The 27,982-nt window shown below is 42.3% G+C and overlaps 1 protein-coding gene across 2 annotated transcripts; it reads right to left on the bottom strand.

The window, feature by feature from the left end:
* Nucleotides 1-325: 325 nt before the first annotated feature.
* On the bottom strand, nucleotides 326-27,982 carry prkx (protein kinase X-linked). Of its 2 annotated transcripts, XR_003841673.1 has the most exons (9): nucleotides 27,262-27,982; nucleotides 18,255-18,423; nucleotides 15,800-16,063; nucleotides 11,141-11,260; nucleotides 7,723-7,818; nucleotides 4,340-4,397; nucleotides 2,715-2,792; nucleotides 1,884-2,085; nucleotides 326-1,334 (listed from the first exon to the last, which is right to left on the bottom strand). XR_003841673.1 is itself a non-coding variant. In XM_029520945.1 (8 exons), exons 1-8 carry the CDS (start codon nucleotides 27,407-27,409, stop codon nucleotides 1,960-1,962), a joined length of 1,059 nt encoding a protein of 352 aa, XP_029376805.1. In that variant the 5' UTR covers nucleotides 27,410-27,982; the 3' UTR covers nucleotides 326-1,959. The 2 variants fall into 2 exon arrangements, 1 of the variants encoding a protein (XP_029376805.1); XM_029520945.1 differs by having other exon boundaries at nucleotides 326-2,085.

Raw genomic sequence — 27,982 nt, forward strand, 5'->3', positions numbered from 1 at the left:
TTTTGGCTCGTCGACGCCACTTTCTATGTTATTTGGTATTCACATCACCCAGTGTGTACTTTAGTAGTCATCAGTGTCATGTAATCATTTGACAATTCAAAAAAAAAAAAAAAAATATCTCATTGCTGACAGAAGTCTCTCAGATCATCTATTAGTGAATTGGTTACATCCTGAACACCTCCTGACATGTTGTGGACAGTCCCAACACTTCTGTTGGTCTGCTTGAAGAATTTGTTATTATTATTATTATTATTTAAACAGTCTTATGTTTTTGTTATATCTGTTTTCATTGATACAAAGGTCCGGTAAAATCTAAAATTGGCTCTTGCATTTCAGAGCAAACAAAAACCAGCTCAGGAGGATTTTTGCGTTTTTTTTTTGTTTTTTTTTTTTTTGGGGGCGTCGAGACACAGCTGCAGCGAGATGAAAATGAACAGATGAGAAAGAATGTGTAGCTTTGTAGGAGGAAGTTGGGGGTCTGCTAAATATTTGGTCTTCGCTCGACCCACGGAGAAAAACACAAAAGCACTTTGGCGTTTTCGAGTGTTTACTCCAGTTAAGTCAAACAACGTAGACAGCACAACATTGACTGCGCGCAACTGTCCTCCTGCGTTGTCGGTCCAGCGTTCAGGATGAAACCAATGAGAGGCCAGCAGGTATGGAAGTGCACACTGTGACACGGCCGGAATAGTTCACATTTTACAAATTTGCTTGCTCAGCATTGCATCATGGGATCGTGTCCATCTCGCTCGTGGATCACGCTGAATGCGTCAACACAACACAGCGAGCTGTGGGAGGTCAGTACAACAAGCATTTGGAGATGTGAAGATTTACTCGAAGAGCGATGGCCCAAATAGCACAACATCGGTGTAGAGTCACCGCTGGAGGGTTTCGGAACAGACCTCCGACCCCTGCTAACAATGAACATAGCGAATGGGGTGAGGGCGTAGGCCACCATGCAGACACATTTCGCTCCGATGGTTTTAAAGCCAGTGAACAAAATGGAGAGATCAGTACGAAGTTTATTTTCAAGGCCAGTATAGTCCTGACATATTAATATATTAATGTTTGAGACCCTCAGTTACATGATGAGCTAAAACACACGGGCGCTGAACATGATATAGATTTGCTCGCATTCTAGCACCTTTCACGCCATGGCTTGGCTTCAAAAGCATGACAACAATGATAATGAGGAGGAGGATGATGATGATGATGATGATGATGATGCGCAAGTCCCAGCTGTGAACAAAAAGGCGCTGTAGCGGTCGCGCCGGGGAGCCGGCGTCGTACGTCCCAACAGTCCGGTGAGGAACGTCGGCAGAGTTTCAAGTGAGCTGTATGGAATCGCAAGACATCATGCCCATCAAACTGTGATGTAAGGCACCTTTTGACAAGCACTACTGGTCACATATTTTCTGACTCATGACTACTTACAACAGAAGTGTAAAACTGCACCTCAGCACCAGACTGTATTAAACACAAATATCTAGGGGGAGGTTTAAAAAAGAAAGGGAAAAAAAAAAAAAAAAAAAAAAGGTGAGGGAAAGTATAAAACATGACAATATAAAATAAAAAAAATAAAAAAAAAGAAAAAAGACCTGATTAGTCATTTTTTTAAAAACCTAGAAAGTAACAGTCTTTGGGTTTCAAAGGAACCACATTGTTTTTGCATATGAGGCTCAGAGAAAGGGAAATTGATTTAAAAAAAAAAACAAAAAACAAACAATCAAAACAAAACCCTGACTTATTCAGATAAATAAACATATAAAAAGCAAATAATCCCAGTATGATACATGTCACAGCGTCTGCAGAGAGGGGCCACTCTTACAGCTATGATGTGGCTCCCTGCGGTAATAAATATGGATTTTTCTCCATGACAGTACCTGTAACGGTAAATTTTACAACGCGGTGGGGTCGATTCTCGGGATGTGGATCCAATAAATAAACTCAGCTGACTGATCAGAAGTTCTTGAAGATCTCCAAGTCCTTCGGAGGCACTGGCGGGTCTTTCTTCCAGTCGTCCTCTGGGTAAACGTCAAAGTTGGACGTGTCGCCCTCGTGGGAAACTTTAGGGACTATGGGAGGCTGTGGAGAGAGTGAAACACAGTTTGTTCTTGTTTTTAAATAATTCACACTTCCTCTTGTGTCCTTAATGTGGGATTTTATCATTTTATTTATTTTTATTGTAAAGCACTTTATCACTCATGCCTGGGGAAAGTATTTTACAACAACGTACATATGTTTTGTTTTGTTTTTTTCCCCCCCCAATATGGGATCCAAGTGTTCATGACCTGGGGGCTTCTGGCTTCCATGTCAGACTGTGCACATTTCCAACTGGATTGGAACCTCCATTTAAGCTGGCTAAATTGAGGTTAACATGATGTGCTCTCACGTGAATAGGAAGACAGGCATTTTGGCCTGAGGCGAACTCAGAAGACGAGCTGCAGTCTTCACCGCGGCTGATTTCATAGTAACAAGTAGTTACTGAAGCACATCATGAATTCCAAACGCAAAATGAAGAGAAGCACACAAACTGCCGCTTACTCAATGCCTTTTACGCGCTTGTGCACTGCCGGAGAGCTGCACATGGTTATTTCCGATATTGCAAAAGGCAGAAAAGAGACGAAATATGTTCGAAAAATGACTTCCAATTTCAAATCACAAACTGAAGTAGGAGCTGATGAATGGTTCGGCGTTCGTGACGCATCACTCACCTTAAGTTTCCTCAGAGGAACCGCCTCCCAGTCGATGTTCTTGAACCAGCGGTGCTTCTTCACGTCATCTGCTCCATTCTGAAACATAAAACATGGCTGCTGGGCGACGGCACCACTTTCGGGGCTTGAGGCGGACGACAGGAGTACGTAATTCTCCAACAGCCTGCTGGAGGCTGTGGAGAGTTCGGTTTTATTGGATGTGATGCATCTTTGGGGGGGTTATTCAAAAGGAGGCTGTAGTTACTCAAACTCAAAAGACCCCTTCAGCGAAGAACAATCTTTTGAAAAACATCTTCTGAATGCTGTCTTTCTACCACAATGACAAACATCTGCATATTCTGTCTTTTCAGCTTATTTTTCCTGACACTTCAGATACGTTGGAGGAGGATGAGAGAGAAAGGGTTCAGGATTTGATTGGATTGGATGTGAACCCAGGCTGCTACAGCCAAAAATCAATACGATCGTGTCAGGTGTAATGTGAAGTTAATCACTGGGAAGTATTTATTTGATAGAGAACAGCTCTTAGTCTCTCCCTCTCTTTGAAATGCTGCAGTTTCACAGTGTAAATCTATCTATACATCTCCCATTAATGGATGATGAAGTGCCAAGCTCCCGTTTAAAATGTGAAGAAAAAAAACAACAAAACAAAACAAACAAAAAAGATACATCTTTGATTCCTCCAAGAGATCGCTGTGGAAGTGTATATCAAGTTCCTGAGGCTGTACACAGGGAAATTATTCAAAATGCTTTTCTTCCAACATCTCGGAGTTTCTTTTATGTTTGGTCTGTGCAGCGCGGAGCTGATGGGGGGATTTCAAAGAAGCCGAATTTAAAAAAAAAAAAATATATATATATATATATATCTCTCCATCGGATTTATATACCCTCTGCCCCTGAGAGCTTAGTACCTGGTATCCTGGTTAAAAGGTAAAGACGACTTTGTAGAATATGAACGATTACTTATCCACAACAGTCAAGATTCATATAAGAATGCAAATGTGGTGTTCCCTTCCTTCCTCTAATGGGTAAATCCTACCTATCCTGAGTCATGTGCGACTAATGAAGACAATGACAACAGTAATAACCTGCAGTTAAAATTTTTTTCCCCACTTCCTACTTCTATGGAATTGCAATGCTAAAAACCAAGAGCCTCTGAGGCTCAGAAACAGCCAAGAGCCACGTTTTGCAATGCAAATGTGAAAGTGGGCTTCCACCACGGACCCTAAAGGTGTGGGGCCCCACTGCCATTGATTTAAATTAGACTGCACTAGGTCAGCACTCATTTTAAACTATTAAACCAGCAGCTACAGTCTGAATCTTTTCAGGGCCAGGTTCGTGCTGAAAGATTGTTCTGACTCACCAACTGAGTCATGAGCTTTGAACTTTTGCGTTGCTGAGGGGAATGAGAAAACTTGCTTTCATTATTACACTATTTAGATTGCAAGTCAGACATATAAATATCAGTGTCCACACAGTGACAATATAATTTCTCTTTATTTGGGACTAACCGAAACCACACTCTGAACCCTGTCCTGTCCTTTCCTGGTCTCTGACTGTTGACGTCAAGGAAGAAATACAGCGAGCTGCCATGTGGCTCACAGACACAGGAAGTCTGACCAACTCACCTTCATATTGCCCAGCCGCCTGGCTCGGTCAATGACCAGAAATTTCTTGATGAGGTCTCTGGGGAGGGAAGAGAAACAGTCAGTGGATTTAGTGAGAAGAGCAGGCCCTCCCTCTCAGTCAGTCGGTCCTCCCAGCATTGTGAAATCAACCTACAGGCCCTCATCAGTAGTATAAAAGAGGAGCCGAGCAAGTTGAGTTGCAGCTCTTTGAAAATCTCTTAATTATATCAAGTGAACATTTTTCTAGAAATGGCAACTTCCTGAGGACATGAACTTTTGTGTATCTAATGTAAACATCCGTGGTAGGAATAAGGAGTGATTCACAGAGAGTCTTAAAAAAAAAAAAAAAAAAAAAAAAAAAAAAAAAAAAATATATATATATATATATATATATATATATATATATATATATATATATATATATATATATATATATATATATATATATATATATACACACACACACACAACCACAGAGTGGAGCTTTCTGATGAAATGTGATAGCTGCTTACGACCGGGGAGCTTTCGATAAAGGTGGCATATCTCACACCCTACAAGCCGCTGACAGGCTCATAAATATACCAGCTGGATGGTAACAAGTCAGCTATTTCTCTGCTTTTGTCTAAATCCTTCGTCTGCCTTGAGACAGCTCTCTGGGGAGATTTGCCGCAGAAACGTTTTAATCAGCAGCACCAGGGAAATATTTGAAATTTATGGGCTTTCTCTTTGGTTAAACGGAAGAAAATGTATCTGGAAAACAAGGTCACAGCCCAATATGTAACTGGACAGAAGCCGCTCAAAGCTGCAAACGACTATCATCGCATCTGCATTCAGTCTTTTCTCAGCTGGTTTCATTTCCTTCTCTCCTCATCTCTCTGCTCGCATATAGCGTACTTTAGCACAGCTGGAATGACAATTAAGCTGTTCTCAAATGACAGCACGAGCGCTGAATTATTTATTTGTTTATTTTTAAGTCAGTAAATCTATCGAGAAATACCGCAAGTTGGCAACAAGGCAGTCAGCGGTATTGACATCACAGCCGACAATAAGGCTGTTATCAGAAAATGGGAGCACAGAGACGAGGGGAGGCAAGAGAACGAAGGGAAACAAAGCTTTAGGTTGCAGCTGATTTTTGCAGCTTCGGATTTTCAGAATTTCCAACAGCCGAGCTGAAAACTGAAACCTCCATTTGTATACATGTCCACTTGATAGCTCAGTAAACATCTTCCTCGTGTGTTTACGGTGTCAGCCTCAAGTTTCCCGTCTTTTTCGATACAACACGATGATCATCATTCATCATTTTCTAAATGATGGTCCCATTTAGAGGAAAAATGGAGCATTAAGCAGGTTATGGATCAGGGTTTGGCCACTGTGTGACTGACACTATAACACACGTGGCGGCAAAAAATAAAAAATTAAAAAATAAAAAAGGAATGTTTCTTCTGGGAAAAAATAAATAAATAAAATCAAGACGGCTGATGGCCAAATTACATACTGGAGGCTTCAAAACAGCAGTTTACCAACCACTGGTTGACAGCACTGAGGGTTACAGCTTGATTTTGAACGAACCTTTTCTGTTTCAGCTTTCAATCAGAGAATATCACTTCGAACTTTGCTTTCCGTTTTTTTTTTTTTTTTCCCAGTGTTGCTGTCAAGTGTATCGTTTTATTTATGATATTCATTTATTTTTATTATCAAAAGTCCTTTTTGTTTTACTGCAAAATTAACCAGGCCTCGTTATTTCTGGTCGTGAATAACAAAAAATTAGTGGTCTTTTGTTTAATTCTCCTTCTGGGTGAAATTGACAATTTATTGCAATGTTTAAAGGCAACTTAACTGGGGTCAGCCCTCTCTTTAGCGGGTTTCCTTCTTTTACACAAATTCACTTTCTGAGGCTGATTTGTCCTCTCACAGTGACATTTACTACAAAAGGAAAATATTAATCTCCTTTCCTAAACCTGGGTCACCGATATAACAGCTGTGCTATACCCCGTTGAGTTTTAGGAAGTCATAAGTCACCACGATGTTAAAATGTATTCAAAAATGTTCAAGTGATTTTAAACAGAACACAACAGATAAACACTAATATCAGCAGGGGCGCTTTAGGTCAAGCCATCCCAGTGTCAGTTACAACTGAACTTAAGTAGGAGTTAATTTTATGACTGATGCCTCACTGCTGTAAAAGCCTTTAATGGTTGGGGTCATCCTGGGACAGCTCTCAGTCTGTCTGAGTCACTCTGCTCTGCGGCGGCAGCTGTCTGAGGTCGTGCCTGTAGTCCTCCGCGAGGGCTTTGACTTCCTGATGGATGGGAGCGTATGAAATGGAACAGCGAAGGAGTGATAGAAAGGGTGGAAATTTTTAAAAGTCCTCTTGATGGATGAGCTGTGTTATCTGGCCTCTGTGGAGACACACACAAACACACACCACCCAAACCCTAACCACTACCTGCTTAACTGTAAACTTCACTCTAACCTCGACAACCAGCTTCTTCCAAATTAGGGACACGGCTTTTGCCTCCAGCTGAACAAGCTGTAGCCTTTGACAACACATACACAGAGTGTGTTGAGACACACCAAGTTTGTAATCTTGCACATTCCGGTACACTCAGGTGGCCTAATGGGTGCTGTGAGTGATGAGAAACTGGTCCACATCAGTCAGGTGGGTCATTAATGACAGCAGCTCAATATGAAGCCCCTCTTTAGCTCTAAGGGGCTCACTGACCTAATGTTAATGGGACGCCACATCCACAGCCAATACGGCACAGGAAAATGTTAAATGTTGCTAAAATAGCCATTTAAGGTGGGGCAGTCAGAGACCCTAAACAGCAGGGGTAAAATTTCCTGGCTGCAATTGGGAGAAGGTCCACATACAGGACAGGTTGGGCAGAGCATTTCGGAAGTCTTCACATGTTTGGTGGCAGCCTCATGCTACAACAAATTAATTTTCCCCTCATCACAATGGCTTTGTCATTACAGGCGCTGAGTGTAGAATGTTTTGTGTTTTTGACTGACTCATTTGACCATCTAACGCCATATTTATACATTGGCGGGGTATGAAGACTTACTGAATGCTCTTTGGCACCAGTTAAAGCTGAAGGGGCATTTTAAGCGGCAACCCGTCGTGACATCATCCTTATCATCTTAGTTATCATAAACTAGAAGAAACCATCTGTATTTCTAGCTGCCAATTAAGTTTGCTCAGCTTGTTTATTTTATAACTTGAACTTCAAACATATGAACTTTAAACTGTAAGGCAAATCTTGTTTTGATTAAAACAACCAGATTGGATGCTAATTCAGTTTACTTTACACTGTGCGTTCCTCAAGCGCATTCACACAGCACGCCCCCCTACACATGCTTGTGCTATCTGACTGTGGACTTACTTGACATAGAAATCCAGATGGCGTGGGAATTCCAATTTTCCAGCAAGGATTTTCTGGTAGATTCCAAAGGGGTTGTCATCAAAGAAGGGGGGGTACCTGTTGAGAGAAGAAAAATAGTGTAACCTCCAGTCTGTCCCTTTGAAGTTGCACATGCATGCTGTTGCTGTGTGCCATCTCAATTTGTGCTTTGCAAAAACAGCATGATGCAAGGAGCAGGTAAGGCAAGTAAGGGCTCGCACACACTCAAGCCAGCTGTTATTGGCGATGGAACATGTGGTGAGGTCAACATTTAGAATTTTTTGGGGGGGGGGGGGGGGGCAGAGGTTTTATAAAAACTTTCTGCTCTGGACAGGACAGCCTTTGTTTAGAGCCATTTTGAAAGTTTTGTGTCTGTGTTTCTACCACCCATGGGCCCTCCGCTACACTCCACTGAGTGCTTTCACAGCCTTCCTGTTCCTCCCTGGACAAGTCATTACCCACAAATTACATAATGGGGCCAGCCCCTAAATACATTACGCACAGAGCACACAGGCGCATAGCTGCACCAGTTTGTCACACGCCTCTTGTCTTCCCAGCAAAAAGCTCTGGAGTCAGGAGACGGAGAGAGGGGGGCGGCGGGAAGGGGGGTGTCTGGGATCTGGCTGTGCACCGCAGACTCCACTCCAATGTGTTTTATTTCCAAAAGTGATGCTGTCATACCTGGAGAATCTGGGTCAACTCTCCCCCAACCCCCAGATGTTCTGAAATTAATTGATGGTTAAGGAGGAAACAAAGTAACGTGTGACAAATACGTGCATAAGGGACGGACTGCTTGTCTCAAGATGATTCTTCGTGATATTATCTGGACAGTCCATTTTTCCGGTGTCTTATCTGGAGTGCTGACTGATTTGCTGTACTGTCTCAGTGGAGTTTTACATCTCCTTTTCAGGCCTCTCTCTGGAGCAGTAGGGACAACAGGTCAGTCAATTAGAAAAGAGACGCCTGAGCTTTTGCTACGCCAAAGAAAAACTTCTGACACTCCACTGAGCTGAGTTGGATGAGGACCTGCTGGAGTGCCAGGCAAGAGGAAAGTAGTCAACTTCATTATCATGCAAAATCCACAAACAGACCTGCAATGATTGAACTTCCAAAGTGCAATCCATCTTGAAATTACAACGCTTCTTCCTCATACTTATTTTAATAAATCAGCATGAAAGTGACTGAAGTAGGTTGCAAGTTTACGTGCACAGCCGCACGTACAAAACAGAATGATTGGTTTCTATTAAGAGCAGAAATCTGGCCTTCCAGGCAGGATTACAGAAAGGCGAGCTGGTCTCTCTCTCTCTCTCTCTCTCCCCTCTCCCTCAGGGTTGCTGAATGTTTTCACAACTTGCATTTCACCTTATAGGAGGATAACCTACAGCCACAAACTTCTCCGAAGCAGCTGCTCCAGCCGCTTGGTCTGTGAGGGTCTTATAGTTGTAGCCCTCCCAGGACAGGTCAATTTATGTAATAAAAAATGCCTGGGAAAGGTCACATTGCTGCTCACAATTCAAAGCCACAGAGCTTTTCTTACCGGGGAATAAAAAAGAAGGATGGAGAGGTTAGGCTAGCCATGCTCTCACACCGGTGACCTTTCAGCAGTTTAGGAGTTGAAGCAGTACGACTGTATGCCCTCTGACGTAAACATAACTGTTTCCCCTTACAGCCGCATCTTCTGTGCTATCTGTGCAGCAGGAGGAATGAAGTTTGTTTCTGGTGATGAAACAACTGTTAATGCGAAGACGAGTTACAGAACAACAACAGCAGCAAATGTCTGTTACTCTGTTAATTATTCTCTTTCTTTTAAATATTGATTGACATATCCTGATATTGAATTATTGTCCTGCTCAATGTTGAACTGTATTTTGCAAACACTGATGTTCTCCAGGGGATGAAGCCTAATTACTGCGGATCAGTGTGCTAACGCTTCCTGAGTACCAAATTTGTAGCACAGCTAAAAATATTACATGTTTTTCCAGAGATCTCACTGCCAGCAGATTTCACGTCTCCTGCAGAAAGTGGGTCCACTGAATATTCATTATTTCGGGTTGAAGGCCGGAATCCTCAAAGATGAATGAAAGCGAAAGTCAAAATATGGATTTGATATGTCAGGGACACCAATCTGAGGGTAACAGTCCAGAGATTATGATTGAATATTGAAAAGACAACGTGCCGTTGAACTGGATCATAGAAGATCACCTTGTGTGACCCTACAGACAATCAAAGTAAATCTAAACCTTCAGGCCTCTCGGCACGACACGCTCACTATTTCTCACTACGGATTAGAGAGAACATCAGAACAAACCCGAGTGCTTTCCAAAGGGGATCAACATCATTGTTCTTCATTTCCAATAATTGTTCTCATTCACACATTAATTTGTCGCAGCTGCAGCATCCAATAAGCACACAATGGCTAGATTTACCACACAATGACGATACCAGCAATACAATTAATAGAATAATTCCTTCGCTCCATGGACACAGACTCCTCCACTGCTCTGCTCTTGCCTCTTGCAGGCCTGTTCTGCTGGATTGCATCACGAGTTCACAGGTGTTTGTGTTTTTGTGTCCGCCGACTGCTTGTGTGTGTGCATGCAATTGTTTCGATATATTATCAACAAGTTTATTCCAGTCATGTACTCCCAAGCCTTCATTGCCTGTGCTTCAAAGTGGGATATTTCCACCTGTGTGTGTGTGTGTGTGTGTGTGTGTGTGTGTGTGGTGAGAACAGAAGACAGTCTCTGATCTTTTAGGCAGGAAAAACATCTAAGCAATAGATTCCAGCTTGTCATTCTGTCTTCAGTGATCGAGCACAATAAGGTATAAATGGTCTCGGGTTATGAAGCCCTGGCTGCACATTTACAGACCAGACTCCCAGAGATGTGCAGCGCTGCTGAATGAAATGCAACAAACCTACAACTTGCAGTTGCCGTGTTACCACAAACACCCCTTTGACTATTCACGCGCACATTTATTTTTTATTTTTTTTACTCTGAAAAAGGAAGATTAGGACGGCAAATTCAAAAATGTTCAATCATAGAGTTTTTCAATTGTAAATATATTATTTTCCTTTCATAATCTTACTACACAAGGAATGTATTTGCACCATGTCATTGCCTATTAACCTCTGTAGTAGTCTTGCCTATAGGAAATATTTAAATATGAATACAATATTAATTTTACTATCATTCTAAAAATATTTTGGAGAACTACCTCCCTATGAACGAAAGTGATTGTCACACATTCTGTCTTGAAGAGGGGGGGTGGGGATGTATGGGCTTTATTGCTTTTGGGTGTTGAGTGTTTACTGCTGCCTCAACACAGCTGCTCTGGAGGAGGAGAGCGCCCCCCAGTGTTTCGATGGCTCGAGCATGTTGCACTGTGCTGAAGCACTTACCCCGCCAGCATTTCAAAAATGAGGATGCCCAGGGCCCACCAGTCCACCGCTCGGCCATGACCTTTGCTTTGGATGACTTCGGGGGCGAGGTATTCAGGAGTGCCGCACAGAGTCCAGGTCCTGATCACACAGACACACAATCATGTAGCTTAGTTAAATCAATATTTCTTTTTTTTTTTAAATTCACATTTACTTGCCACTTATTTAAGAAAAAATAAAAAATAACAATTAGCTAAATTAATATTTCTAAGCAGAAATCATCTGTGAACAGGGAAAGCAAACCTGAAAACATCCCCTCTGGCTCCTGGCCATAACTGACTACTTCAGTATTTTCAATTTCTTGACTGACGCGAGTCATGAATAGGTTAAAAACAGTTCAAAGCAGAACAGATTACTCAGATGAGTCCTCTTTTGATGATAATGGAGCTCATAAAAATATAAATATTTCAAGCAAACACTGAGGTGCTGTCATCTTCCTTTGTTGGATATGTCAGCAGGGTTGTGAGCAGGTCGCACATTCTACAACTTAACCTGCCACCATCTACAAGTATCCATCAGCACATGACAATCAGGTGCATAAAGCAGGCGCGTAATACAGTTTTTTTTTTTGGAGCTGGTTAATTTACCGTGCTTTGCTCTATCTAGGTCAGCTCTCCTTTAAAAAAATAAAAATAAAAAAAGCTGACTGACCCTTGATCTCCACTTGGAAACATTTTAACACCACACTAAAGGCAATACTAAAGATAGCACTCTGGGAGGGTGGGTGAGGTCAGGCGGTTCATTCTGTATAATGAACATCCTAGTTTTCACAATAATAGCTCCTGACGTCAACCTACCTTCATTAACACAAAGAAACCTGCGCAGCACTAATTATTTTAGTGCAAATGTGGCAAGAGGAGAGAAAAAAAACTACTCTGAAAAGCTGCTGCCATAAAAAAATGTTTGATACCTCTGAATAAAAGTGACTTTTATGAGAAATAATCTCATAATTTCAGTACAAACGTCTAGCGCCCGTGTGTACAGGATCCCAGCGCTCGCATTCATATAAAAAAAAAAAAAAAAAAAAGAGAGAGAAAAGAAAAGGGGTTACCTGAAATGACATCACAACTGTTAAAAGTAGGCTGTCATTAATATACAATAATAAGTACGAATATCATTAAGGCCACTCTTTCTGTGTGAAAATAAGAGTGTATGACAGATGATTGTCTCCTTGTATTCCATACTGTGTGTAAGAGGAGACACACTGGCTGCACGGGGCAGATGACGCCCGATCTGTTTGTGCCACCCGACCTTCCCTATCACCTGTCATAGTACGATGGGGAGTCGGAGGGCAGTGTGTGGATACAGCCGCAAAGCCCGCTGCAGACCTGGCAACCAAAGGATCAGCGTGTTCGACTTGAAAGAAGCCTGCCGAGGGAGTCTCTGGCTGATTATTTGCCTCTGGCTCTGATGGAGCGGCTGATTGATGCTCAGCGTGTGAAACAAACATGCACGGCGTCCTCTCTGAGAAGCCACTTGTCTCCCCCCTGCTGAAGAGCACTTGGCCCGTCTCCAGCCTCTCATCGCCTGTCACCGATATCACCTGCGTGATGACCTCTTTAGGCCAGTTGCCATGGTGATGGAAATTTGTGTAGAAATTATGTTGATCCCGGCGGCAAACGAGGAGGCTGCTGATGTCAGGGAAATAAAAGCGTGGGACGGGGGTGGGCCGAGGCGTGGCGGTGGGAAGAAAATAAGACATGTGTCATCATGCGGGGCATGAACGTGTTAATGACTGGGTCTGCCAGCAGGGGACACTGTGGCAGCACCGGGAGGCCCAGGCTGTGATGATACTCCATCACGCCCTGAACATGGAGAGAGAAGAAATCTGGTGGCAATGAGGCAGTTGTCTTCCTTTCCCAGGCAATTCCGCTGTCCTCAATTTATATAAGTGGGTTGCTTGCACATCAGAGAGGTATCTAGTCCCCATCTGTTTTGCTCTCCCAGTCTGGGGGAAAATGTAATCTTACTCCATTATGTTTACATGTCAGCTGGGGTCGGGTGTCGATGCAGCGCCGGAGAGAAACACTGCAGTCAGGGGCGCTGCGGTCTCTACAGTGCATCTTTTCAATACTGCTGCGATCACAGAGGCGAGGTCTGATTCTGCTTCACTGATGTCAGACGGGGGGGAAGTTTGTCCTTCAGTGGCTGCCCGGGGTTCGGCGGAAAAATGCAAACATGGGACACGAGGGGGATGGTTCTGAACTCAATTCAACAATGAAATGTAGACATTAAAAGTGAGCCACACAACATACAAATGAAGTCTGGACGACATCCAGCTGACCAACTGAGCATGTGGTGTGTCTCCCCTCAGATGGACAAGGCCATTGAACAAGGTCATTGTGAAAAACATCTCTGTCCAGGAGTGTTTCTGTTTGTCATGAATAGAGAAACTCTTAGTCAACTCATCCAGTATGAAGCAGTTTCACTGAAGCCCTCTGACTTCAGTTCTTGTGTAATTTTCTCAAACTTTGAAACGTCCTGGTCTGTTTGACGTAGTCGGAAATCAGCCGCGAGCACAAGATTTTGCTGGCATCTGCTTCTCACTGGGTGATAGTTTCATGGTTTGAAATCTGCCTTGCAGGTAATTGGACGCCAGCACAAAACAAAGGCGCAATGAAATTTTTCTTACTGCTTAGTCAGCCTCCAGATGAGGTGATGACATTGTTTTTATATTCCCATTTTACTATTGCTTGTGTTTGTGCTTTTAGTGCAGACAAAGATCGAGCTACAATGGTGTGGACAAATACATGATAAGTAGCAGTCTTGATTTTTTTTACAATTCCATGGTCATATCTCCTGGCTGGCATGGGAACGCCTCAGGATCTTCCCGAGCAGCCAGTAGAAGTGTCTGGGTTTTTCTCCTGAGGCTGCTGACCCAGGACCAGATGAACAGTAGAAAACGAAATGAAACGACAGACATAAAGATAAAAGAAGATATCGACTGAGATGTGGTGGAGATGCAGGTTGTGTCGGCTGCTGTACAGTCAGCGTAGGGAGGCGCGCCGAGCTCCAAATGATTTTGACTTGGGAAAACCTCCACTAACCCACTGACTAATGGAGAAAGCTTATCAGGACATACAGTCAGTGAAATTCACATTAACAGAGCTGCACCTGCTGTTACAGCCCATCCAAACAAATGGAGAAAAGATCAATATCCATCCGTCTGTCATCAACACCACTTATCCTTACAGCTTTATGGAGGGGGAGTGGAGCCAATCCCTGCTGATAGTGGATGAGGGCACTGTACATCCTGAAAGGTCTCCAGTCTACCATAGAACTGACATATAGAGACGAAGAAGCACTCACATCCATATTAATACCTACATGCAACCGTTTGTATTAACACAAAATGGATGTAATGGTGAGACTGTTTTTTTTTTTTTTTTGTATGCGTGTTTGGTGGTGGCAGCTACTTGTTAGCAACCCGCTAACAAGTGGCCCATCCACTATTCTCAAGGGCCAGCTGAAGATAATCCCATTTTACACTGATGTGGTACACACCAGGGACAATTCACCAGTCTATTAATGACTGTGACACACAGACAAACGAATCCCACCTTTAAGCTATTTCAGAGTAACCAATCAACCTAATGCACTAATGTGTTTTTGGACTGTGGGAGGAAGCCAGAGTACTTGGATCAAACTCACCCAGGCGCACAAATCATACTCCAGGGCCAGGATTCAACCCCAAAACCTGCTGTTGGGCAGTGTTAATCTTTGTCAAACCCACACAAGCAGCAAACTAACAAACAGTGTTGCTGTCGCAGAGAGAGCCGCTCCTCTGGGAATCAGACCTCCGAGCGTTACACAGCCTCAGATGTGGTTCTGAACTGACGGAAGCTAAAACTCAGCCTGGCTTGCAAAGCTCAGCTGGTGAGGGGGATGTACAATAGAGATCAGATAGTATGGAGTGACAGCTGCTTTGTCATTCACTTTCTACTGGCAATCAATCAAGCATCAAACGCAGTGAGCGGAGAGCAGTGTTCCCAGTCATTACTCGGCAGCAGCCGCTCACACAAACGCACACACACAGCTTGAGGAATGCCGAGACGACGTACTATGCACATTTTGTCTTTTATCCGCAATTACCAAAGAAAACACGATAAAACTGCTGCTGATCTATGTCTGAATAAACAGAGAAAAAAAATTGTCACGATCACAGAAAGTTCAACATGTACATGGATACATGTTGCCAGCCATCTTTGTCGTGCATCTTTCTGTTACATCTTCTCCATTGTTAGAATCACTTCTATCAGATAGAACTCTAATAACTTATGTCCTATCATGCACAGAAGATAAAAATATATCTAATTATATCTCTGCCTGAAAGAGATACCAAATCAACAGATAGATAGAAAGGATGGCAAAATTACAGATTCGAGCTGGAGTGAAGACAATTCTCAGATATGGGAAATAAAGCGAGAGAACCTATTTTCTCTGAAGAAGGTTTTACACACTGTGTCCCCAAAATTTTTTTCCCCCACCCACCCAAATTACCTAGAAAGACTTCTGTCAGTGGAATCAGCTTGTATAAGCAGGTTATATAATAATTCCACTGTCACATTGATTTGTTTACTTTATCTTAGCATTCTGAGGTTGTCATGTTATTTTTATCACCTGTCAGAGAGCTTCTTAGCGAACCCGAAGTCAGTCAGGCGGATGTGTCCTTCGCTGTCCAACAGGATGTTCTCGGGCTTCAGGTCGCGGTAAACAATCTCTTTGGAGTGGAGGTACTCGATGGCGCACACAATCTCCGAAGTGTAGAAGAGGCCCGTGGCATTGCTAAAGCGCCCGCGGCTGCGCAGGTAGCTGAAGAGTTCGCCGCCCGGCACGTAGTCCATCAGCATGTAGAGGAAGCGCTCGTCATGATGGGTCCAGAACCTGAGAGACAGCAGATTGGTAACGTTATTTACTTATTAAGTCCTGTGTCTCCACTGGACGGGAAATAGTTAGCATGTAGAGGGGAAAAAAAAAAAAAATCTGATAAATTAAGATGCTTAATCAGTCTCAGATAGTTTTATCTCTCAGCATGGAACAGTGTGTAACTACTATTTCAAATGGAAGGGCACTTCAGAAGAAAAAAAAAAAAAAACAAAACAAGAGGGCACTGTCGGTCACTGTCAGAGGAGGTAACAGTGCTTTCCATGAGTGTCTCCTAATATAGAGCACACCCAGATTCAGTATAAAAAACATAATCTTTACTGGAGCAAACCATCGTAGTTTCACTTTCACGGCAAATTACAAAATGATGAATATTTAATATTCAGACAACTCGATTTTGTGTTTTCAATTGTAAATGGCAAAAAAAAAAAAAACAAAAAACAAAAACAAAACAAAACCATGTCCATAAATCACTTACAAACTCAATAACCCAAAATGACAAGCACATTTTTTAATACAAATTGAAAAATAAAAAAACGAAATTTCTTCGTTTACCAGTCAAGGCAGCAGCTTGACTGGTAAACTTCTACATAGGTTCACAATTATACAACTAATCAATAGATCCATGTCAATGAAGAGCAGTAGTTGAAACTACAAAACTACTAGTGGTTCTATTCAAATGACAGAGCTGTGATGACATAAATAATGCTTTAAATGCTTTGGAAGGAAATTACCTTTAAAAGGGATTCAAACCGTTTAAAAACTAAATTCAGTGTTGTGTTTGTCCTTTGTCCATAGAAGGGCAGGTTAAGATGATTCATTTATTAATGAATGTATGAGTATATTTATACTGTCACTTTAGTCCTTTGTAAGGTCCTGACTGCAGGCACTAGCACAAATGCCCCAAAAAAAAAAAAAAAAAAAAAACAGACAAAAAACCAAATTAAAAAAAAAAAAAATAAATAAAAACAACACTGAAAGCGACTCTGTATTACTTAACGTCACACATGGCCTTTGTCTGTGTCCTAACAAGCTGATTAATGGGTTTTCGATGAATCACACCCCACTGATGACACTTCAGGCGCAGCATGTTGCCAATATTTGGAAGCTGTCATAAGTGAAAATGTAAACCAGGAAAAGAGGAGGATGAAATTGCAGCGAGGTGACGATCAGCGTGGAGAAATCCACTGCAACGGCATTAACAAACAACACTAACTCCTATTTACGCATTTAGGATTTGGATTTTCTGGAGCTTAAACAAGAGATGCTGCCATTGAGTGTCAGTTACATTAAAGTCCTAACAGTAACAAAGTGAATTCTTCACTGCAGTCACCTTTTCAACAACAGCCTTTGTGTTTGCTTCATTTAACCTAATTGTTTAATTTCATGTCTTGTCTCTCAGCCTCTGTAATTACACCAAGATTTTCTCCCCTTGAGGCTTAACCTAATGACTGTGAGTGTAACCCAACATCATCTCAAACTGCCTTTTAATACAAGGCTGATGTGAACTAAACACTATTTAATTCCATCCTATCTGATGAGTGGCCTATATTTGGCTGTGATTTCATCAGAGAGCACCATTTTATTTCACGAAAAATAATATTCCGTGTGACACCCTTGTTTCTTCCTGCTGTTGGAGAAAATGGGGAGAGAATCATGTCGACGTGTGCTCCTCAAGTCTTCCTCATTTTGAATTCACAATAGATTTTGTAGTGGAATCAGCTGAAGTGCATCCCGCCCTCACCCACTGTATACTGGGATTGGTTGCAGCGTGTAGATGATGGATTGGGTGGATGTTTTCTTTATGCTTTTACATATGTTAGAAGACGTCGGCTGCTGGCGAGAGCCTGACGCCACCAAACGCAAAAACCCGTCGCACTTTTGCAGCTTGCTTGTTTTCAGACTGTGACTAGCCCTGTTGTAGTTTCACTTCTATTTACACTTCAAATATTGCAAAGCACTGAATTTTATTAGTGAAGATTATCCTGCTGCACTAAATCTGTCAGGATATGAAACTGGTGTTTGCAGAGTATTCTGAAGCCCATATAAAATCCCATTAGCAAACTGAGGCTATTGATAAGACATCGCTATGAGCATTAAAATTTCACCTGAGCAATGTTGGAATCAACGTCTAGGGATTCAGCATAGTCAGTATATAGTCTCTGTGGGTGAGGCGGGCGAGTGGACTCACAGGCGGATGAGGAAAGAGTGGTTAACCTCTGTCAGCACCTCCTTCTCGTTGTGGACGTGTTGCTCCTGCTTCAGTCGGATCACGTCGGGGATCTTCATCTGCTTCAAGGCATAGAAGGCCCTGCTCTTCTTGTCTTTGACCAGAAAGACTCGGCCAAACGTCCCTGTGCCTGAGGAAAAAGAGGAGGGAGGGGGGGGAGAGAGGTGTCAACTGCTGTGAAAGCAATCCATAAGAATCACCTGAGGTTTATCAGGCTCATCAGTATCTACTAACAGCCCATGCAAGTGACTAATCAGTTTATGAACCAGAAAACCTGATAACATTAGACTTTGTGTTAATCAGTGGACTGGAGCCTTAATTTTCCATTATAGCCATTGATCATTTTATTCATTAATGTAAAAAGTGTAAAATGCTGATCATCACTGGTTCTTTACTGAGGAAACAATGAATTCATCAAATCTAGAATAGCCAGAGGACAAATAAATGATTCAAATTCTGCAGGTAAAGCACTTCAGATTAATGTAACATACGCATCAATGACAACTGAAACCAAGCACAGACAGCTGACATCCGCCATCACACTTCTGTACCAATCATTATTCTTTATTTATGGTGTGAATCACAATTTTACATTATTCCCACCAAAGACTGTGGGTGTATTTAGTTCAGTGAAGAAAGGGGAAAAACAGGTTTAACTTCTCAAAGTGAGAGTCGCTTATAATCCCTTAAGACAGTTTGCTGAAGAGAGACTTCAAAATGTAAGATTATAGCGGCTCGGATTTTGTAAGAGGGTTAGTGTGTCCATACAGGGTGTCGTTTTTCTCTATTGCAACACTGGAAGCCGGGAGACCTGAGGATATGCAGGAAGTTCCTGAGAGAGAGAAAAGAAGGTACAGAGGTAGCGCCACAGCCATGTTAACCCAACACAAGAAGCAACACCCCCATCAGCCAGCCAGATTGAATAAACATTGACTGACTCTCCACTTGGCTGCATTCAAAAGACTTCTCTCTTCATTTGCAGCCTAAACACTGCATTTAATCCACACACGCGTGCACAGTGTGCTGATACATCAAGCTCGGCGATGTGTGTGGACTCACTCAGCGTTAGCGCCGGGGATCGATGCCTGGCTGACATCCAGCTGTAGATCCCCTTTTTCCATTTTCAAGTGATGGAATTTAACAATGCCACCGGATTCGGAAGTTGGCTGAAGTTAGCCATAATCTTTTAGACCGGGCATTTCTGTTTTCAAACACATCTTGAGAAATGATCTGACAGAAAACACAAGTCCCACCGTTCTCTTTGGATGATAGAGGACTTTCAGAAAATCCACAGTTGATTAAAAAGAGAATGCAAATATTCAAGTCTTTCTAAACCCTTACCACATTGATGGTGAGTGTAAGCCACTTACGTGCCACCTGAAGGAGGCGGGATTCAAACCACTGAACTTCTGGTTAGTGTTCAACCTGCCCAACCTGCCGAGCCAGCTACACATTTTGGTTGTTTCACAGTTGATTGCCCTGCCCTAATTATTATACATAATGCAAATTAGATATCAAAAACATTACAATCTTCGCTGCTTTATTCATTCATTCATCGTCAACCGCTTATCCGTTTCCGGGTTGCGGGGTTGCTGGAGCCAATCCCAGCTCACATTGAGGTACACCCTTGACACGCCACCCATCCATCGCAGGGCCAACACTCCGAGACAGAGGCAAACAACCACTCAAACTCCGACCTACGGACAATTTAGAGTCACCGGTTAACCTAGACATGCATGTCTTTGGACGGTGGGACAAAACCAGAGTAACCCGGAGGAAAACCACGCAGGCACGGGGAGAAGATGCAAACTCTGCACACAAAGGCCCCCGGGCCGGGCCGCGCCGCCGTGTTGCCCTTCGCTGCTTTGTTCCTGGAGAAAACATCAACACTCGCATGAGCAACAAAGATTTGTTGGTCCTTTGTGTTGTGACCTTGGTTCATATGTGTGTGTGTGATTTGTCGATGTTGCCTCTCCTCCCTTAGTGGTGTGCACGTGGTCTTCTCTCAGCATGTGTGTGTTTAGAGTTTTGCTCTTATTGTGATTGGCACTTTATATTAAAAAAAAAACAAACAAAAAAACAATAACCAGGAAGAGACAGCCTGTTCATTTTTTTTTTAAATCATTTCTTCTTGTGCCAGGAGTTCCAGTTCTTGCTTCGTCATTTATATATTTTTGTTTTTTCATGGGCGTTAAGTCTGGGGTTAATATAAAACATTTTGTCTGTTATTTTTCTTCTTCTCAAGTCAATAAGGCTCGCTTCTGAACATTTAGTTTTATTGTCCGGCGGGCATTTCTTGGGAGAGGGAAGACCGGGGGAGCTACACATCATGTTCTGTCTCAGGTTTCCCTACACAAGGGGCATAACAATAGCCCTACTTCACCTGATTTATTTCCTCTGTAAAAGTTTTCATAATGACTTTACAGTCTCTAGGTTCCAAATCTTCTTCAGCAAAACACGATGTTTCTTTTTCCTCAAACAACGGTACCATTCAGAGTAAAAACGCAATCTTGTAGATCTTTAAACTAAAGGTTGAGTGTGGAGTTGCTGTGCTAATGCAGACCAATAGTTCATGTCTTTGTGGGACGGTGAGACAGACCCTGTGAGAGCAAATGGAAGACAGAGAACCGAGGGACTGAGGACACTTTCTGTGGCCTCACATCACCCTGCATTTCCTGTTGTTGTTTTCGTCCTCAAGATGAGGAGACGCATTTGGCATTTAATTCCTGCGGCGCGGACGAGTGAGGGAGGGAGACGATTAATGGATGGTGTCAATGTGCGATGTAACAGCTACTCTCAGTCAGGCATTGAGCTGCCGCAACTTCCTCACGAAACACCAGCCATCTCGTCGCTCCTCTGTTTTACCTACAATGAACCTTGGTCTGGGGTTGGCACGATGGTTTCTATGGCAACGCAGCAACAGCACCGCAGCACTTCTGTCAGGCAAACACTTCATCTCTCATAACGCCACAAAGGCAGCCTTTTAAAATGTTAACTCCATCTCTGGGATGATCTTGTTGCTTTTGAAATGCGTCCAGGGTCTGCTTTCACTTCATATTTATATATCAGCCTTTTACAAATCTAATGAAAGCAGGCAGAAAGCGACTGAGGCTTGGAGGCCGCTATATAAGAGCACTACATGAAATCCACGGGAAGAGTCTGATGTAACTTACTGAATAAAGAAAATATTCAACCCAAGTGTTACTGCAGCAGAAAAAAATCCATGCAGAGATGAATCAACTAATACTTGAATTATATCAAACAATAGCAAGCACTAATCCAATACCAAATGGATCACAAAAATTTTAACAGCTGTATACTCCTAACTCTAAGCCGGATGTAATATGACTCGTGCCATAATGGTACGGCTCTGGGTAACTCCTTTGTAAACCACAAACCAAATAAATGAAAACATATACATCTCTATTATCTCATTTGACAGTCGTGAAATCCATATTTCATAAATAGGACTTAATTTTTTCATTATTTTTCTTTCAAAAAAGAAGTTACAAATAATTTCGATTCTCCCTTTTGGGATTTTCTTTAAAGAGCCAAAGTGTCACAAGTTCTAATGTCACATTTTCTTGAGAATTACGATTGAATCGGACGTCTCTTTGGTCCAAGTGGAGCTGCTGCATGTTTTTGTTATTCAGAAACATGTTGGTTTATTTAAAAGACATGCCCACTGCAAATCTTTCATTCCCTGCAATCACCACAAAGGCTTATGGACAATACACCTAGCAGGGCACAATATCGCCTGTATGTGTGTGTGTAAAATATATTTGACTATTGTTGCTATTGTGTATACTGGAAAAAAAAAAAAAGTGAATCTTTAGTCTTCGAATGAACAAACACGCTCCATGTCAATGAATATCTCATCATTGTGTCGTTCACACTAACAACATTGTTCAAACATTCAGTTTCAGTTAGAAACAGTAACAGAAGTCCAGTGAATAGACACACTTTGACGATGACTCATACATCAAGTTTGCTCTTCACAAGACGAAGTAAGAGATAATGGCTTTGTGAATATGCTCGCTAGAAGTGGGTGTCCAGCTATGAAGACTCCAAAGGCAAAACAAATAAAAAGCCTCGAGCTCAAAGAGCTAAAAATCACAAAAACTGGCTAACGTGCAATTCACTGAAAGGGCAGAACACGACTGCAGGAGAAAAAGTCTGCAGTTGGCCAACAGCGTGTTAAACTGCCGAACAATCAGGATAAAGTACAGTCACTCTTCTTCAGCTCTACGTTCTCCTCCAAATATATTTTATTCTGGTGTAAAAAAATAAATAATAATAATAATAATAATAAAAATGAAGACAGTGATGCCAAATTGTAAAAGGCCATTCATAAACCATTTGTTGACGTCATGGTAGCTTACCACTTGCATGAGACACATTAAATGCAAAAGTGCTATGTTGGGGGCAGCATTGCCAGAAATGTGTAATACAACATTATGCACTTTTTTTTTTTTTTTTTTTTGGTTTTAAAGAAACTGAAGCAATAAATAAAACATTATGTAATATACACTCCTCTGCAGCAATAAAATGGTTTATGGCAATTTTGGGCTGGGCTAGAAAACTGAGAAAAACGAGAGGCTCTTTTGTCTTTCCACCTGGAGTCGTGTTGTAAATCACATGGCTGCTTCTTTGATATTTCTTGAGGTTGTTATTTAAAAAGTAAAAAAAAAAAAAAAAGGCCTGCAGCTGACAGTGAGACTGAGTTGATTTGAGTAATGCACTGTAACTGATATTTATCTCCCTGGAAACTGGGTCATCCGAGACTCCTCAGCCACCTGCCCTGTTTACAGTTCAAGTAAACAACTGCACTGCATGCAACCCTTGGAATTCCTGTTGAAGAGGCAACACTTGCATGGGTAAAAGATTCACGCGAGCCACATCGACAAATCCCTCAATCCCAGGTTTGGGACGGTGATGTGCAAAATTCATTTTCTCTGACAAGACCGCAGGTGGCGTCGCCTTTAAATGACATTCTCGGGGTCATAAGCCGCGGAGGAACGTGACAGCAGCAAATAAATCTAATGGCACAAGAGAGTTGCCTCATGATTTCAATGACAATTAAACAACAGCGGGGCAGATAAAGAGCTTTCGCTGATTTGTTTTAGGCAGCAAATCCCTCTCATCAGACAAAATGGCTTGGCAAATTGGATTTTTATGCAGGGCTCATAAGCTCGCAGCTTTGCCCGGCATAGGATGAACACTGCTTCCCCGCCGCACACCTCCCTGACAGACATTAAGCTCTGGCTTTGTTGCTTGCATGTAGCTGACGACGGAGCTAGACGTCTGCCATAAAGTACGCAGCATGGGGATGATGACTCAGGATGTATGTTAAATCAGACAACAAAATGCAAGTATGCAAGACAATTATTGGGAAAGGATTGAGGGCTGCAGCGTCATCCCTCTGGTGTGTGCTCCCATTCCCATCACCATCTGCACTGCTGGAGAGGAGATAGGCCAGCTGAAGACGTGCGGTTTCATATAATGTTTTGGTTTTTATTTATTTACTGTTGTTCTATTATTCAGGTCATGTGCGGCTGCCTCGGGAAGACGATGAAGATCTTGATGATGGTTCCCGTTTCCAGGCATTTAGCATTGCTGCGGCATCAAATAGCAACAGCCGCTTTGTCATATCTTCAGCAAGCAATGAGGGTTTGTTTATTTTCATCCTGAAATTGAAAGACGGTAGCGACGGAGTTGCCCCAGAGATTTCTTTTTACTAATTTACGGCAAAACTACCGTAAGTGGGGGTTTTTAAATCCTTTTGACCTACATTGAGGTTTTCCATTTTTCCGTGTTTTTCATCAGAAAGCTGCCATTTTTAAAAATATCACAGAGGGCTTGACATGATCAGAATCTGCACAACCATAGCTAATTATGTGTCACTCAATTAAGACTTGTATTCCCTGCAATGGGAGAGACCAGCTGACAAAACAAGAGTTTAAGTTTCTATCTTTATCTGATCATGAATTCTGCTCATTCATTTGATCAGTAACCATAAAAGATCAGCTCCAAAGCCTCTTATGCTCAGAATATCTTTTTGTCCATGTCTTTCCATCTTTAATCAGTCACTCAGACCAACTTCTCCCACACCAATAGGAGTGTCTGATGCACAGACATGACTGTTGACCGTCACTAGCCCAGATGGTGGATGACAATAAATGGATAAATACACAGAGGTCAGGCAGGAGGGTGGAAGTCAACAGGAGAGAGACCAAACCAAATCTTGTTTCATGTTATTTTGCAACTCTTTGCTGTCAAAGTTATTGTTGCACTTAAACTCGGGGCTTGTTAGATAGAGCTGCTTCTCAAGTCTAAGGATGAAAAAAAACTGCATGTCTCAAACCATCGTGGACGCTCAAAAGACGATGGTCCTAATTTATCAAACAACCACAGAAACAGGGGTAGATCCAAAAATCACCTTACACCGCGTTACATGCAAGATTGCTACGATTAGATGACGTAATCAACTGTGTCGACTGTAAAAATGTGTCAATGCAGAATCTAAGCTCCGAAGCATTAACCATAAACCTCTGTTGTATGATAAATCATATACAAACTGCAATGCGCTACCGGGAGTGCTGAAGGCGGTGTCAGCATTAATGCACAGCCCCAAAGACGAAGAACGTATGAATCACGGTGGAACGGAGAGGCAAGAAGAGCAAGATCAAAAGTTTCTAAGGCACGGGACCATTTCACGGGAAACAAACAGGTTCAACACAAACTGAGTGAAGTTGGGCTGCCACATCATGAGAGCATGACAACTTGGGCCACACCCTGGAGCTGTGGTGTCTAGCACTACATGTACTCCAGATGAGTCAGCTCTGGCAAGATTTCAAAACCTTTCACTTAAAGGTTTCCTTTAACCTTGATGATGGGGAAGGGTGAGTCTAGTTTTATTTTTTTATTTTTATTTTTTTTTAAAATGGGTGAAACCTCATGGAAAACCATGATGCAGGTGTGACAAACGTTTATCGTGGAGACAAGTCAAACATTGATGACTAACTCTGCGCGGGGCAGGTCGGGGCCTGAACAGGGACAAACCTTAGCATGTGGACTCCAATGAACCCTGCCTCACTGTCTGGCTGGCTTCCACTCATCTGATTTACGAAACATGACTTCAGGCGGCTTCTGAGGAGCCCTTGCTTTTTCAATGAAGTTGGCTACTACCCTATCCATCAGGTACTGACATTCGAGGAGAGGGAGCTGGTTCGGGGCTGCCGGCTTGAGCTGTGTGAACTGTGAGCCTGGGTGACTTGCTGATTTAAGGACTGCACACTCGTTATAAAGGAACACAGCATGTGTACAAACTTTGATTGATGAGTTACTATGTGGTTTGGACACACCAAAGGTTTCGTTTAAAGAAGAAGCATCCACTGATGCTCTTTTCAGCCCTTCAATAACACTCTTAGTTGAACAACCTCGCCAGATACACTCGACTAAGTTGTTGACTAAGAGTGAGTCAGACAGTGGATGGAAGAGTTCAAATATGGACACTGTGACCCAAAACGTGTGTTGCTGAACGGATTACTGCATGGAACAGACAATAAATACCCTGGGGCACATTGTATACTTGAGCTGAGGATGTTTCCCTTTCTGCATCACAGTGTTTGGATCCTGGCACAGAACACTGGGTTTTTAAGATAACTATAACTTTCCAAGCTGTCATGGAGTCAGCAGAATGATTTATGCAAACACAACACACACACACACGGGAGAAACATCACATCAAAGATTAATGGAGAACTGAGTGACATATTAAAAACTGATATGACATCCTCACAGATGACGTCTGAGTTTGACTGTGAAATGATACGATGCAAAATCGACATCACGTTTATCTTGATCGCATGAAACGTAAAAAAAATATTTTGAACGTCTATCTGTATGTGATGTTAGTCATTACACCTTGACCCATTTTCACAACTTCAGGACTAGACTGGAGGCTAATTGGTCGGACAGCTCTGCGCAGTCCAACCACGATTTTGTTTGCAATTTCAGACCGACTGCTCGATAAACAGAAGAGAAAAACTGAGCTTCCCCTGTTGTCCTTTCAGTCCTGAATGCTCTATCATCTGCCTGGTGATATAGTCAGATATCCGCCACCACCACTTTGGAAATGTTCAATGTTTTCAATGCTATTCATAAAGAAAGAACTAGTACACTCAGTCTGTGCCTGGTTTGTTTACAACACTGTTTACAATATTGGGGTTCCAAAAAAAAAAAAAAAAAAAAAGTCTCATCTTTGCTCCTGTCGATGCCCTTTGAAAATGGCATTTATATTCTTTTTGTTGTGAATTTACTTTGTCCAATTGTGGCTTGGATTATTATATATTTGAATCCCTAGCGGTGTTGACAGTTTCCGTTTTTTTGCCATTTTGAGCAAAATGTGAGAATGTCCTGCCAAAAGCGAAACATAGTTCGAGTTTCAAAACTCGAACTTTCTTTTTGCCAAATGCAAATCACGATGATTATGATTTCACCTTTGCAGGCACTGACCTGTACATGACACAGACCCAACTCAGCAGCGAAGGAGCAAATGGAATTGCTTTCTATACATAAATATATAAATTTATGTATATGAAACCGTTGAATAACATGTAAGTTAATAAATCGAGTTGGGGGTTACCGTTGAAAATCTGGTCCATGACACTAAAGGCAAATTCCATGTTTTATTTGAGCAACATGATGCTTTTGTGCTGTGACTGAAACCTTTCGGGTGGAAGCGCGAATCAATAAAAGTAAATGATCTCAAGTCGAACAGATGCAAACGGATCGGAGCGCAAAAAAAGTTGCAGCAGTGTGGACAAGAACACAACAACTTATATAATACCTGGGGGGCGGGGGGGCATTTTGCAGAGATAACTTGCTAGACAGCACTGAGCTCCAGTGGTCAGCTGTGTTGTGTTGTGTTGTGTTGCGTTGCATTTGTGCAGATGGGTCAACTCACCGACCGTGGCCACAGTCTCCAGGTCATCCAGGCAGTATATCCGGTGACTGGGAGCAGCTTCTCCGGCTCCTCCACCACCAACCTTACTTTCTTTCAGGGAGTTGCTGGTCTCACTGTTGACTCCGACCTTTGTTTTGGAGGCCGCCATGTCTTCACCGTCTCGAGAATCTGACTAAAATGCAAAATATCCGGCGGGACGCAGACAACACAGCTCGTATCGCACATTTCTTACCGTCTTAGTCCATTTTTTTTTTTTTTTTTTTGCCTTTCTTTGTCCGGCTCTGTCGGTGCACTGACAGAGACCTGGTGAGCAGACGGAAATAAAAGAAAAAAAATATATATATGTATAACAAATATTTTTTGGTACAAAAATTTAGAAAACGCCAAGTCTTGGAGTCACCGACGCGGGAGAGACAAAGAGGTTGGAGACAGGTGCTTTGGCAGTGTAGCGTTAGCAGCTAGCTCTCTCTCCATAGGCAGCCAATGGGGAAAAGCAACCGCAGCGTTGGAAGTGGGGAGGGAAAAAAAAAAAATAAATAAATAAATAAATGACGCCCGGAATTCTTAAAAAGAGAGAGAGAGGGGCATTTTAAGAGCTCACCAACTTCACGAATTCCTTCGCTTTTCGTTCATAACTTGACGGAGTTTTTCCTCTCTCCCTTTCCATTATTTCCTGAGCCTGAGGAAATCAACAAGACCTCACCCAGCAGCGCTTCCTGCC

The sequence above is a fragment of the Echeneis naucrates genome, chromosome 2, assembly GCF_900963305.1.
Source record: "Echeneis naucrates chromosome 2, fEcheNa1.1, whole genome shotgun sequence".
NCBI classification, from domain to species: domain Eukaryota; kingdom Metazoa; phylum Chordata; class Actinopteri; order Carangiformes; family Echeneidae; genus Echeneis; species Echeneis naucrates.